This window comes from Gossypium raimondii, chromosome 8 (assembly GCF_025698545.1).
Source record: "Gossypium raimondii isolate GPD5lz chromosome 8, ASM2569854v1, whole genome shotgun sequence".
NCBI lineage: Eukaryota > Viridiplantae > Streptophyta > Magnoliopsida > Malvales > Malvaceae > Gossypium > Gossypium raimondii.
The window spans coordinates 8,078,728-8,093,844 of NC_068572.1; the positions used below are offsets into that span (position 1 = coordinate 8,078,728).

At 34.2% G+C, this 15,117-nt stretch overlaps 2 protein-coding genes across 2 annotated transcripts; both read right to left on the bottom strand.

The window, feature by feature from the left end:
- Positions 1-1,909: 1,909 nt before the first annotated feature.
- On the bottom strand, positions 1,910-3,192 carry LOC105793553 (transcriptional regulator SUPERMAN). The gene has a single exon (XM_012622450.2). It carries the CDS (start codon positions 2,717-2,719, stop codon positions 2,204-2,206), a length of 516 nt encoding a protein of 171 aa, XP_012477904.1. The 5' UTR covers positions 2,720-3,192; the 3' UTR covers positions 1,910-2,203.
- A 3,935-nt stretch (positions 3,193-7,127) lies between these two features.
- Positions 7,128-7,802, bottom strand: LOC105793110 (uncharacterized). The gene has a single exon (XM_012622039.1). It carries the CDS (start codon positions 7,800-7,802, stop codon positions 7,128-7,130), a length of 675 nt encoding a protein of 224 aa, XP_012477493.1.
- Positions 7,803-15,117: the final 7,315 nt, after the last annotated feature.

Sequence of the window (15,117 nt, forward strand, 5' to 3'; positions counted from 1 at the left end):
ATTCAATATAACACTATAATTGACTCGTAAATATTATTATATAATAATATTTACAGACTCAAATATCTAAAAATGGGGTTTCGAAACCTTCATTTTCGGCACCATTAAAAAACGAGCTATTACAACAGGTGGTAAGAAGAAGTTGCAAAATTTGTTGGAGTACAAAGGAAGTTCTGTGCAGTTGACTGCAAACTTGTTTTCAAAAGGCTTGTGTGACGACAAGCTCAAAAGTTTCTAACGTCAGTTTGGCATGGTGAAAGTTGGTGTTGAGGGGGAGTGTTGAATATTAACACCAACTTATTGGAAAATATATTTTGTCAAAGTTTATATTGTAAAAAGTTTAACTTCGGTGAGTAGTCTTTAGGTACTAATTTTAGTCTTAAGTTTTTTTTAAGTAGGGGAATGAATCCCACATTATTTAGGAATAAAAAAGCAAGGGATTGTGAGTTCATATAAAAATTCATATCCCCCATTACTTAGAAAAACGAAAGTAGTGAGACCTTGGGTCTATATAAAGACTTATGTAGTAAATGTTAAGTGCATCAAACCAAATATTGAATCTTCTATTTGGTTCGTTAAATTCTTCTGTTTTCTTATTTTGGAGTTTTAAGAGGTGTAGCTAAATTTTAGTTTAATAGTGTCGTGGGCCTGGGTATTATACAAGGAAATCTTTTCTTACTCTTATTATAAAAATAGCATGGAATGCATATGTATATATGATATTGGAGAGAAAGGAACAAGAGACACTTTAAAGGGCATCAAGCTAGTGAAATGATCATTGTAAATAGTATTAGAGATATAGTGAGAATAATGATTATGGGGAAAAATATAAATAGGGACATGGTAAACATGTGATTTGTATTGATTAGAGATTAATTGAGTGATCTACTATTTAACCGCTACTGTTTTTGTTTGTAGCAACTCATTATTTCTTTTGGATAATATAAAGAAATACTTATCCACAAAATTCGACCTAATAAGGTTACACATATGGAGAAGTTATAGCCTCGATTTGTGTAACAAAATCAATTTATGTATGCTTTTGCTGGGTGCATTGCCTTTCTCTTAGCTTGTAGCATGACAATTTTTGCCATCTTATTAAAAATTTTATTGCCGAAAAGAGAATTAATGTATATAATATTATTTTTCATCAAATCCAATTTATAAAAATCGATTGTAAAAATAATATTTATGCAATATTAAATTTTGGTTTGAATTGATTAAGTTTGCTGCAGTTGACTTGGACTTCATGCTGCTAATTGCCTGTGCTGCTCTTGTCAAGTCATGCATGCAGTAGTATGTTGTGTTACTTGATATAATTTGAAGTTTGATCGAGGAAAAAAAAATCCTCAACGTAAGGGAACTGTTTGTTTTTCGTTTGGACGAATAACGACGAAAGGGGAGTGTATAATATATAGTAAAAAGTTTTGAAATGAAAGGCATTTTTCTAGATGGGTCCGGCACTCAAACCTAGGTTTTAATTTGAGTGAAGCTGAAAGGAAAAACCCTAGATGCTTGAACCAGGAACCTAATTCAAAACCCTAGTGAGAGAAATCCCGTCAAATTTTCCCTACCAAGCTTGTAATTAAGACATCAAAGTTGTATTTAGTTAAAAAAATCCAATTGCTTATCACCAAACCATTCACTTGGGTGTTCAAATTAGCCTAAAAGGAAAATGTACATTGCAAATTTGATATCTATAACATCTGTTTGAAGCAAGAGATTTTTCTATATTCAACCAAATTCACATGAATTGGGGCGAAGCCTGATTGATCGCTTTTTTGTCCACTGTTTTTATTGTTCCGTTTTAATTCTTCTGTAAAAAGAAATTAGGGTTTCCTGTGGAAATTCAGAAACGTTACAAATTGAGAAATAGCTGACAATTATAGAATTTAATAAGCAAGCTCCATTTCTACTAATAATTAATTTCACATGAAAATATTTCAAGTTTACAACTTCACTAAAACATGAAGACTGTGCAAAAGATCACATAAGAAAGAACATCTTACAGAATCCATCTTGCGGGCCTTCCATCTTTGAAGTATATATTAAGCATAAAAATAACCCCCTTTTCCTTCTTCTTTCTATAAGTAATCATTCTTCTTATTTCGTGTGCTTTATAAAGAATATATCCACAACTGCTGTACATTGAGAAACTTCTTTATTATGAGTATTTAATATAGAATATATAGTGATATATATACTAGGGATCATGACCTAATCGAAGCTCCAAGTCTAATTCATCTTCTTTATCATTATATCCATCAGCCTTCTTGTTTTCATGATCATCTTCGCCAAACGGATTCAGGTGCTTTGAATTGTCTACAAACAGTTGAGCTGTGTGCGGGGGTAGCGTAAAACCCCAACCTGAAACTGGAAGAAAAGCTTGATAACTTACATGTACCTCAGGAGCAATGGAGTAATGTGGCTGATAGCTTCGGATTGGCGGATAGGAATAAGGCCTAAAACTTGGGTAATTCTTATCATCAGCTTTGTTGCCTGAAAGTGAAACTATAGGAACCGAGCTAGGCCTGCTCTTGGCTCTATCTTTCCTGTGGATGTTCATATGCCCACCTAAGGCTTGTGCTGTGGTGAACCCTCTCTTGCAAAACACACACTCGTAGGACCGACGACCGGCGCGCATATCATCGATGATTTGCTCTGATTTATCAGTCTCTTCACTCGAGCTCTTTGAATCTTCAAGATGGTTGGCTTCCATGGAAATTCTTAACTAAGACTCAAATTCTCACCAGGAAATTTATCCCTTGTTGGAGATTAAAGGTTTATCATTATAATGGGAAGGAAGTACACGAGGAGAAAAAGTCAGACACGGGACATGAGTTGTGTGAAGAAATGTTGGGAGAGACAAAAGTCTTATAGACATTTGCAGGGAGATCAGCTTTGGTTGATAGCCGGCTGAGGTTAGTGGATATCCATCTCTAGCTGGCAGTAATTGGTATATTTTATCTGCTATTTGTCTGCCATTTTTAAGCTCTCTCTTGTTGCTTTCATCTAACTTTTTCCTTAAAAGTAGACTCCCTTTTCTCACCTCTCTCTTCCCCTTTGCATGTATTTTCACTCATATATATTAAATATATGTGAGAATTTATGTGCATATACACACACACAAGACACTTTTGATGCATTGGAATTATAGTCTTTTGGGAAACTCTAAATGAACCTTTGATTGTAAGCAGAGAGAGGCTCTACAGATGTGTCAATCAGTCCATGGTTATAAAATACAGGCAGAAAAGCTTTTCATTAATAGAACAAAAAATGGCCCTTCAATTAATGATAAATGCTTATATTTACACACTATATAATTGAAATTAAGGCTAATGATCACACTGGTAAGGAAAGGTGCAGGAACCTTCCTGCAGAATATATGATGATGAGGAGAAAATAGTGTATATCTTTGTACTTAGCACTTGTCCCTAAGTAAAACCTTTCTTTTCCACCATAATTAATGGAAAACACATCATCTTTTTGTCACAATCAGATTCATGATTTACTATAATGATCCTTTATTAGGTTTAAGTGATCATTACAATTTGATTACTGTTACTAATTAGTGTTTGCTTGGGAAAGTTTTGATTGTTGTGTCACATTGTTGGAACTTAAGCAGTAAAATAAAAACAAAAGCAGCAGACCAAGCAAAGAAATCGAAGCATAAATAGAATGAAAACAATTGGGAGAATGATGACTGAAAAATTCACCTTAATTTTTCATTCAAAATTTGAATAATATATGAGTTGCAAAGTAATGGGCAATTACCTAATGACTTAACTGCTCCCACTAATACAAGACTAAATTTTGCTTGAATTACACACAAAAGCTAGCTGACATATCAGCTATTACATCAACTCAAATTATAAACTAATCCTACTAACTTTGTGAACAAATTACAAATGAACTAGCCAAAGTTAAATAGGAACAAAATGATCAAAATATATTGTTGCATTCGGTTCAGCTCCATTTCTGCACTTCAAACAGTTTTGCTGTTGGTGTTGTGCTGAACTGCTGCTGGTCTCCTATTGCAATGCAGGCCAAAGCTTAACACTCCTTGGACTGTCTGCAACAAACACCAATCTTCCTTCTCAAAGTTTCAAATCTAGTAGCTCTTAATGGCTTGGTCAAAATATCAGCCAATTGAGTTTCTGAGCTACAATGAACAAGACTGACTTCCTTTGATTGCTCAGCCTCTCGAACAAAATGAAATTTAATCTTCAAATGTTTAGTCTTACCATGAAAGACTAGATTTTTGGCTATGGCAACTGCAGATTGGTTATCCACCCTGATCTCAGTTGGTTCAGCTTGTTCTTCATTAAGATCATATAGGAGCTTCCTAAGCCAAATGGCTTGATTAACAGCTGTAGCAGCTGCAATGTATTTTGCTTCAGCTGTAGACTGAGCAACAATTTGTTGCTTCTTTGAACTCCAACAGAAAACTCCTTATCCAAGGGTAAAGAAGTAACCAGAGGTACTCTTCATGTCATCGACAGAGCCAGCCCAATCACTATCAGAGTATCCTGCTAGCCTAAGCTCCTTTCCCTTCTCAAACTTGACTCCATAACTTGAAGTTCCCTTGACATATCTGAGAATTCTCTTGGCTGCTTTGAAATGAACCACATCACATCAGTGCATAAATCTTGACAAAAGACTAACACCAAACATGATATCAGGACTGGTTGTTGTTAAATAGAGTAAGCAACCTATTAGGCTTCGATATTCCTTCTCATCAACCCTTTCTTGATTCCCACTACTGGTCAGATTCTCCCCTTGAGCCACAGGTGTGCTGACTGTCTTGCAGTTTAGCATGCAAAATTTATTGAGAATCTTCAAAGTAAAGGCATGTTGGCTAATGAAAATGCCTTGATCTGATTGATTTACTTCTTTACCAATAAAATATGTCACGACTCCCAAATCTATCATTTTAAACACTTTTTGCATTTGCACTTTGAAATCACTAATCAATTCATCTTTACTTCCAGTCACAAGTAAGTCATCCACATAGAGAGAAACAATCAGCAATGTCTCATTTTCTGACCTATTCACATAAAGTGTAGCTTTACTAACACTTTTCTCAAACCTGAGCCTAGACAAATATGTGTCAACCCTGTCATACCAGGTTCTTGGTGCCTGCTTTAGGCCATAGATAGCCTTTTTCAACTTATAGACTTTTTCCTCTTCTCCTAGGACCTTAAACCCATCTGGTTGCTCAATGAAAATTTCCTCCTTGAGGAAACCATTTAGAAATGCTGACTTAACATCTAACTGGTGAACTCTCCATTGCTTGTGAGCAGCTAAGGTAAATAGAAGCTTAATTATTTCCAGCCTTGCTACTGGAGCAAATGTTTCCATGAAATCGATGCCATATTGCTGACTGTAGCCTTTCACCACAAGCCTTGCCTTGTGTTTATTCAATGAGCCACCAACATTGTACTTGGCTCTACACACCCAGTTGACACCAATGATCTTTTTATGATCAGGTCTGCTCACCAATTCCCAAGTATCATTCTTGTGGATCATCTCTAATTCAGCTTCTATGGCCTTCTTCCAGTGCTTGTCCCTGGCAGCTTCTTCAAAGTCAGAGGGTTCAACTATTGCAACATAACATCTTTGGTAGATATAGTAATAGTTCTGGTACCTCTCACAGGAGCATCATCAACAGTTTCATTTCTTGGCTCTACTTCAGCAGGTTCAAAGTCACAGTTCATCTGATCTTCTTCAATCAATCTTGTATCTGCATTAGTCTAGCTCCAAACCTTTTCTTCATCAAACATTACACCTCTACTCACTAAAATCCATTTTGTTGAAGGATCAAATACCCTGTAGCCCTTTTTAGTGCTGCTATAGCCAACAAAGATCCTTGGACCAGCTCTTCTTTCAAGCTTGGCCCTCTTTTCTACTAGAATATGAGCATAACACACAGCCAAACACTTTCAGGTGTGATACAATTGGCTTGAGTCCATGCCAAGATTCAAAGGGGGTATTGTCCTGGATAGCATGAGTTGGCAGCTTGTTGAACAAATACACTGAGGTATTTACTGCCTCAGCCCAAAATTTGCTTGGCAGCTTGCTCTGAAATAACAGACATCTGGCCATATCAAACACAATTCTATTATTCCTCTCACATATTCCGTTTTGTTGAGGAGTATAAACTGTAGTTAGTTGATGATGAATCCCAGCTTGCTCACACAGCTTCTAAAATCTATCAGACAATACTCAGTGCCATTATCAATTCTCAAAGCTTTGATCTTACAGTCAGTCTGGTTTTCAACTAAGACTTTAAATTTGTTGAATGTTTCAAACACTTTAGATTTCGACCTTAAGAAATAAATCCAAAAAAACCTGGTTAAGTTATCTATGAACAGAACAAAATACTTACTGTCATTCAATGAATGAGTCTTCATTGATCCACAAATATCAGAATGAATCAATTCAAGCTTTTCTCGAGCTCTCCATGCACAGTTAGCTGGAAAAGGCAATCTAGCTTGCTTACCAAGCTGACAGACTTCACAAACAATGTCTCTTAGTTCAAATTTTGACATATGATCTACCAAATTTAGCTTGTGTAATAGATCAAGTGATCTAAATAGATTAAGTGATCTAAAATTGACATGGCCTAGTCTCCTATGCCAAAGACCAGTGTTATCAGCAAGACTAGTGTAAACCTTCTTCTCGAGTTGATTCACATTGAGCATAAAGCACTTATCTGTCATTGCTACTGTGACTAAATCCTGACCAAATGAGTCTTTAACAATGCAGGAGCCATCTTTAAAGACCAAAGAGTACCCTTTTTCCACTAACTGACCAACACTAAGCAGATTCTGATCTATGTCAGGCACAAAAAACACATCAGAAATGATTTTGTTACTTGAACTGGTGTTGATCACAACATCTCCTCTACCTTGAGCTTCAATCAGATTGCCATTACCAATTCTGATTTTTGCAGCAAAACTCCTATTAAGGTCCTTGAACAGCTTTTCATCAGCTGTCATATGGTGTGAGCAACCACTGTCCACTAGCCAGTCACATCTAATTTTTCTTGAGCTTGAGCTTGCAAAGCAGGAAGCTGTGAAAACATGCTCCTCCTGAGCTTGAAGATCCTCAGCAGCTTGAGCTTGCTACTGAACAGGTTCCTTTCCCTTGCTTCTGCATACTTTCTCAACATGGCCAAACTGTTTGCAGCTTCTGCACTGAATGTCTGGCCTGTACCAACAGTACCTCTCCAAATGTGTGGTCTTCTTGCAGTGAATGCATGGTGGGAACACTTTCTTGCTTGCATCTCTCATTGGTTTCTCCCTTTTATCGAGCCAAGGCTTCTTCCCTTTCAAATTTGAACCTGAGCCTACTTTGGCCTTTGCCTGGAAAGCTTTTTCAAGATGCTCTTCCTGCCTATTGGCCCTCCTTTGCTCAAGTGCATACAGAGAGTTTATTAGTTCAGAAAATGAGATAGCTGACAAGTCTCTCGAGTCCTCAAGTGATGAAATATTTGACTCAAACTTCTCAGGGAGAGTGGTCATGACCTTTTCAACAACTCTGCTCTCACTGAAGTCTTCTCCAAGGAGCCTAATGCTGTTGACAGTGGCCATTATTTTGTCTGAGTACTGCTTGATAGTCTCTGACTCTTTCATTTTTAAATTCTCAAAATCTCTCCTGAGATTAATTACTTGTTGCTGCCTTGTTTTGTCTGACCCCATGAACTCCTCCTTCAGCTTCTCCCATGCCTGCTTGGGTGAGTCATAGGCCATTATCCTAGTGAAGATAACATCTGATACTCCATTCTGCAAGCAGGCCATTACTTTATGCTTCTTGGAGCACTTTTCAGAATGTTGCCTGATCTGAGCAATGGTAGGATTGACCCTCAATAGAGGTGGTTCAGTATCATTTTCAACCACATTCCAAAAATCATATGCCTAAAGGTATGTTCTCATCTTAACTACCCAAATGTAATAGTTCTCTCTAATGAACACAGGTGGTGGAGGTGGTGTGAAGCTCATCCTGCTGAAACAAACCCAAAAGCTTCGATTTATCTCTTCTCAGGTTTTGTTTTGGGTAAAAATAACCAACAACAGAGGCCCTCAAAGATGACAGGCTCTGATTACCATTTGTTGGAACTTAAGCAGTAAAACAAAAACAAAAGCAGTAGACCAAGCAAAGAAATTGAAGCATAAACAAAATGAAAACAATTGGGAGAATGATAACTAAAAAATTCACCTTAATTTTTCATTCAAAATTTGAATAATATATGAGTTACAAAGTAATGGGCAGTTACCTAATGACTTAACTACTCCAACTAATACAAGACTAAAATTTACTTGAATTACACACAAAAGATAGCTGACATATTAGCTATTACATCAACTCAAATCATAAACTAATCCTACTAACTTTGTGAACAAATTACAAATGAACTAGCCAAAGTTACATAGGAACAAAATGATCAAAACATATTGTTGCATTCGGTTCAACTCCATTTCTGCACTTCAAACTGTTTTGCTACTGGTGTTGTGCTGAACTGCTGCTGGTCTCCTGTTGCAATGTAGGCCAAAGCTTAACACACATTAATAGAAATATCTTATCACAGTTTTGGTTTAGTCACCTTAAGGAAAATCCAGCAATTAATAACTTTGCTAATTAATCTTCCATCCATGTATGTTATCGATGTTAATCTTAAATGATATATATTTAACTAAGTTTTATCATATATATTATCAAAAGGTCAGGCGTACGCAAGCATTCTTGGTTTTATTTCTATGGTGGCTATTTGTTTTAGGTATCAAGACCAAACTGAACTTGAGTCACTTTTCTTCTCCTTCTCAGGATCGTAGAAGTGTGTAATGGTCAGTTCAATTAAAAAGACTTAAAAAAAACTGATTTTAACGAAAAATACTAATAATTGAATCTATTGGTTTAAATATATGTACTTTTCTTAAATTTAAAATTTAGTCCTTATATTTTAATTTTGAAACATTGAATTTCTGTATTTTTTATTTAAAATGTTGGCCCTCCATTTAATTGTGGCATTAAACTAAACAATGCTGAAGGTAAAATAACTTTTATAGCCCTCAACATCTACATTTTTTGTCAATTTGGTCCTTATCCTTTAAAAGTATATATAAAAGTTTAATTTTTTTCATATTTTAATAAAACATAAAAATAAATATATATAATTTTTTAAAATAAAAAATTATGAAAAAAAATAAAAACTCTTTAAAGTTCAAAGAATAAAAATGATTTTGAAAAATATAAAATAATTCCAAAATTCAAAATTCAATGTTATCTACATGGGACTGGACCGAGAATCGATTGGGTTATCAATCTCGTGAGAGGTAAAAAATCGATTGATCCACGAACCCATATAGAGTGATTGAACCAATTTCAAACAGGTTTGAGCGATTGGTTGCCAAAACGATTGGTTCGACTTGTTCAAAGCAAATAAATTATTAAAAAATTAAAAATATTAAAAAATTATCAAAATCAAACAATTGCCAATTCAACTACTTTTTCATCCCAATTCAACTAGTCCATACTGGTTTGTGGTTCAACCAGTTTTTTTTTTATTTTTGAATCTTTTTAGCCTTCAACATTTACAGTTTTTTTGTCAATTTGGTCCATACCCTTTAAAAGTACGGATTCTTTTAACAAAAATAAAAATTAGTTTTTTTCTTATTTTAAACATAAAATTTAAAAATTAGAACTTTTAAAAATATGAAAAATAAAATATATTTAAAATTCAAAAATAAAAATAATTTTTTAAAAGAATTTAAAAAATATAAAATTCTAAAATATAATGTTATCTAAACCAGACCGAATCAATTGGACCAAGAACCAACTAGGGTATCAATCCGTGAGAGGTAAAAAAATTGGTTGACCAGCAAACCAGTACGAACTGGTTGAATCGGACTAAAAACCCAATTGAATTGATTTTTAACATTTGTTTTATTTTTTTCATAATTTATTTGCCTTAAACCGGCCAAACCAGTTATTTTGGGAATCAATTGGTCAGATTAGTTCAAAATCGGTTCAATTGCTGGTTCAATTGATTTTTTTTGCTCGGTTCAACCAATTTGTACCAATTCATGGTTCAACCGATTTTTTACCTCTTGTCAAATCAATACCCAGCCAGTTCCCAGTCCAACTACCTGGTTTGGTCCACTTTAGATAGCATTGAATTTTGAATTTTTTATACTTTTAAAATCATTTTTTTACTTTTTGAATTTTAAAGATTTTTATTTGTCATATTTTTTTAAAAAATAATATATATTTTTTATTTTAATTTTATTTAAAATATGAAAAAATAATTTTAAACTTTTATGTACTTTCAAAGGGTAATGACCAAATTGACAAAAAATGTAAATGTTGAGGGCTAAAAAAGTTATTTTACATTTGACACTATTAACTTTAATGACAAAATTAGATGAGAGATCAGGATTTTTAAATAAAAAAGGATAGAGACTCAATGTCTCAAAACTAAAGTATAGGTTCTAAACTTTAAATTTCAAAAAGAGCAGAAAGACTTTTGGCATATTTAAACCAATCTATTTAAGGTTCATTTTAATGGACAAAAAGATCGGTTTTGGACTTTTCGTTAGACCTGTTTATAGGTTGGCCCAAACTATGACTTGATTTAAAAAAAAATTTATTGGCCCAAGTCCTACCACGACCCACCCAAATAACCCATTTCTTTATTTTAAAAAATAATAAAATATTAAAAACATATATTTTTTTATTAATATTATATAATTTTATTAGAACTTTCTTTGTCATACTTTGAAGATACAAAGTATGTTGCAACATGCTTTTTGTCTAGTTTAGCATCTAGACTCAAATCGTTTTCTTATCATGTGTGTTGAATGTTCTTGACTTGTAAGATATTCATTTAGTGATATTTATTATGAATTTTATGCAACAAAATAAGAGTTTTTGTAAAAGAAAACTAGAATAAGAGAGTTGAGAGTCCTTAAAATATGAATTTTATGATCTAGTCCCTTTAGTCCTTAAAAGCGCCGCTATAGGCCTAAAAAACGCCGCTAAAAACCTATTTTGCTGCAGTGAGAAGATATTTCAAGAGTTTATTTGGAAAGAGATTATGATCGAATTATGGAGGATTATTCTATAAGTTTTTTTAGAGATTTACTAAAGTACTTATCAACTCTCTGCACCCAAGCTATATGTCTATAAAGGAAGAGTTTATTCCTCCATATTGTGTGGAATTGAGCTAAGTATTTTGTGATCATTAATTTGTTTACTTAAAACAATTTCTTTATGTGTTTTTTGAGAGCTAACTGTACTCAACTTTAAGTATGTTTACTAGCTTTCTATAGAGAGGTTTGGGTTGAGCGTAAGCTAAGTGTACACATATTTGTGGTTGCAATTATCTTTATGGCTTGAGTAGGTCAAGAAAATTTGTACTATTGATGTTTGTAGAATGGACTCGTTCTCTGAGTAAGGCCCCGCAAAGCTAGGTTTTTTAATTGAATTGCTTCAACAAATTCTTGATCTTTATTTTTATTTTATCTTATTGTTTTATTTTTTATGTCGCAACTGTTAGACAGAACTTACATTGCAACATCAAGTGAGTCTACAAACTAAACCAAGTTATTTATCAAACTTAATAAACTATTAATTGGTATCAGAGCTACACACTAACTATATTTGATGAGATCTTGAAGTTTAGTAAGCTATGAGGGCCATGAGAAAGGAAGCTCTACTACTATACCACCTATGTTAATCGATGCTGCAAATTACGCCTATTGGAAAGTGAGAATGGGGGCATTTGTGAAATCTATTGATGAGAGAGCTTGGATGACTATAGAGGATGGTTGAACAAAGCAGAAAAAAACTAATAAAGATGGGTTGTGCCACTAAAGGCAAAAAACAACTACATCACTGATCTGCCACGAATTACACTATTATTTACATATCTTTTTACACATAATTGTAGCTTGTTTAATAGTAAATCAAATCAACTTAGTATATATCTATTGTTTCATGCTTGAAGTAGTGATTTATGTTTTTTAGTAGTTTTCATTACATCTTAGATATCTAAATAAGGCTATGTGGTCTTGTAGGACAACTCGGGAGTTAAAGATGCATATTTGAGTTGAAATTGTTGCCTATGTCGCGACACCAAAGATAGAAGCAAAAACAAGTCCTGGAGAAAAATTGTCTACTATGTCGTGACATGCCCCCTACTTTGTCGCAACACTAACCTATATTGCAACACCACAGGCCTATATTGCAACACGACTTCTGTGCGGCCCAAAAATCCCTACACGTGACAGCCACGTTTTTAGGGCAATTAGGAGTATTTTTCCTAATCGAACTCTAAGTACTTTAAGGATAGTTTAGGCACTTTAATATTTCGAGTTTAACTTATATAAATGCCATTGTAACTTGATTAGACACAATTTTAGGGAGACAAAAAATATTCTTAGGTTTTTATTTCGTTCTTAGTTTTTACTTAGTTTATTTTATGTTTGTGTAATCAGAAGTTCCTATTCTGACGTTAGACGATCGTAAGCGGAATTGCTTCAGAGCCACATTTTTTCATTGATGAAATTCATGAGCATCTTTTTCCTTTATTCTATTCTATATTTCTTTCTTTAACATTGTTAAGTGAATGTTTGTATAAATATTAGAATCAATTTATGCTTTATACATATTTCACATGTTTCAACTGTATTAACCTAATTAATTGATTGGCAGGAGAAGTTTAATTTGGATTGGTTGGATCTAGTTGAGTGCAATTAAAACCTAGGATTGACAACACTAGGAAGTCATTTAGGTAGGAATTAACCCGATATCGGTATTACCTGCCAAGAATCACTTAGTAGGTCAGTGGATAGGGATGGAAGAACTTAAACCCTAGGATTGATAATCCTAGGAAGTCGTATAGGAAGGAATTAGCCCGAAATCGGTATTGCCTATCTGTGAAAACCTTACCCTACCCCGATCTAAACTGTGTCATCGAGAGGTGAGTAGTTCTTGTCGACTAGTTAGGTTAGTATAAGGCTAAGAAACCGCACTAGATTAATTAGTAACCAACTATTTATTACTCTACATCAACAATTAATCAGGTAAAACAATTGGATCTATGCTAAAAGAACTCGCATAGTCGAACAAGGGATAAGAGAAGCCAATACATGAACTTAGGAATAGATTTAGGTTTAATTCAATTTATTTGGTTATTATTATTATCATCTTGCTTCTAGATTAACACTACTAATTCGAGACTCGAGTAGATTAGTAGTTATTTTCGATAATTGGCTTAATAGTAGCTTTCCCTAAACTACAATCCCTAAGGTATGATTTTTGGAATACTTACTAAGTGTTTCATTGTAAAGAAACTATATATTACAACCTGAACTATATACTTGCGGACACCGCCTTAGTTCATATCTTTAGTTGCAGTATTCACACTCTTGACGTTAGTACATCATGAGGTGGTCAAGTTGTTAGCACTGTTGTCGGGGATTGCGACGATGAAAATTGTTATTTTTGTAATTACTTTGTACAATAATTCTAATCGAAAGACAAACGAGATAATGCACTAATTTTTATATTTATTAATTGTGTTATTTTTATTCTCAATTTTTTTATTTACCTTATTGACTAAAAGATTTAATCATGGAGAAATTTGATTATAGGCGGTTTAATGATGAGAGACATCTTGGGACAACGAATGGAACTATGTAACAGGTTGGTCGAACGAAGCCTCGATAAACCAATGGAGCAATGATAGTGAATGTGGAGAAACTGAGTATGATCCTCTATATGAGTCAAACGACCAAGAGAATGATATGCTCAAACGTTCAGAAGCACCTTCATGTGATTCATATCAGATGCCTTCATACGAAATTGTTAAGCCGTCCAACTCTAAGTTGTTATCGAACATGTTAGACATGGTGGCACAGATGAGAAAAATGCTCCAAAAAATATTTGAGGCGCTACCTCCAAGGGAAAAGGTCGTGCATGATGTTCCCAATCTTGATCCTGAGGATCCTCGTATTATCGTTGACCATCCTCAATTAGACAATAATAGTCAACAGTAGTTTCGAACTGGAGATCATAGGGATGAATGGAATATGGTCGAAGCGATCTCCGATCCAATTGATGTAGCAGTAAACATAAACTTAGAAATAAAAAATGACACAAAGCTTCAACTGATTTTCAGTGGAAGTGTAAAGGAGCAAATACACTTTCTGGCCATAGTTGGAGAGGTGCCAACCGGAAAGGTCGAAGAGTTCTGATTCATCCTCATTTGACAATTGCAGCAAAGCTCGAGTAAACAAATATTCACGCAACAGGGAGGTGAGGAATCTTGAGGCAATAATACCCCGAAAAATGATTTGGGTTGGCTAGGATTTGGTACTAAATTGCTTGTAATGTGGATGTTGTGTCGATCGAAAATAAGGCAACACCATTGGAATCGACGAAGGGGTTGGTTCATATATTTCGACAATAGAACAACCATCGAGTCATAGTATCGAGAACCAGCTGGAAATTCTATTTCATGTTTTAAATTTGTTTTTTTTCATTTATTTTTTCCTACTTTTAGTATTAATTTTATTTGAGTTTAGTTGTTTTTCCACAGCAGGTGTAGATACCATGGAGTGACAAAACCAAAAAAATCGAAGAAGCCAGAAACGAGGCTCAATGTCATGACATCACACCCTAATGTTGCAACATCCAAGACAGAATGCCATCACAACATTGAAAGGCCAAGTTCACTGAATTCTTTTATTTAGACGTTTTGTTGTCCTGTAATGTAATACCACAAAAATTACTACAGTAAGAAAGTAAGATATTACCCTTGATATAGTAAAGAAAGGAAATAAAGTGAAAAAATGGAATTTTGAGTTATGTCAACATTGGAAAGTATATTCTGATAAATTAATTCAAAAAAGGACTAAATCACAAAATTAAAAAAAATTTGTGGCCCAAGAGTAAATACTCAAAATTTGAGGGGTTAAAGTGTAAATTTGAAAAAGTGAAGAATGAATTAAGACCAAATTGAATAGGAGAAGAATTATGAGGGACTAAAATCACAATTTTACCAAATTAAGTGATGACTCAAGAATGAAATTTTAAAAGATCATAAAGGGCAAA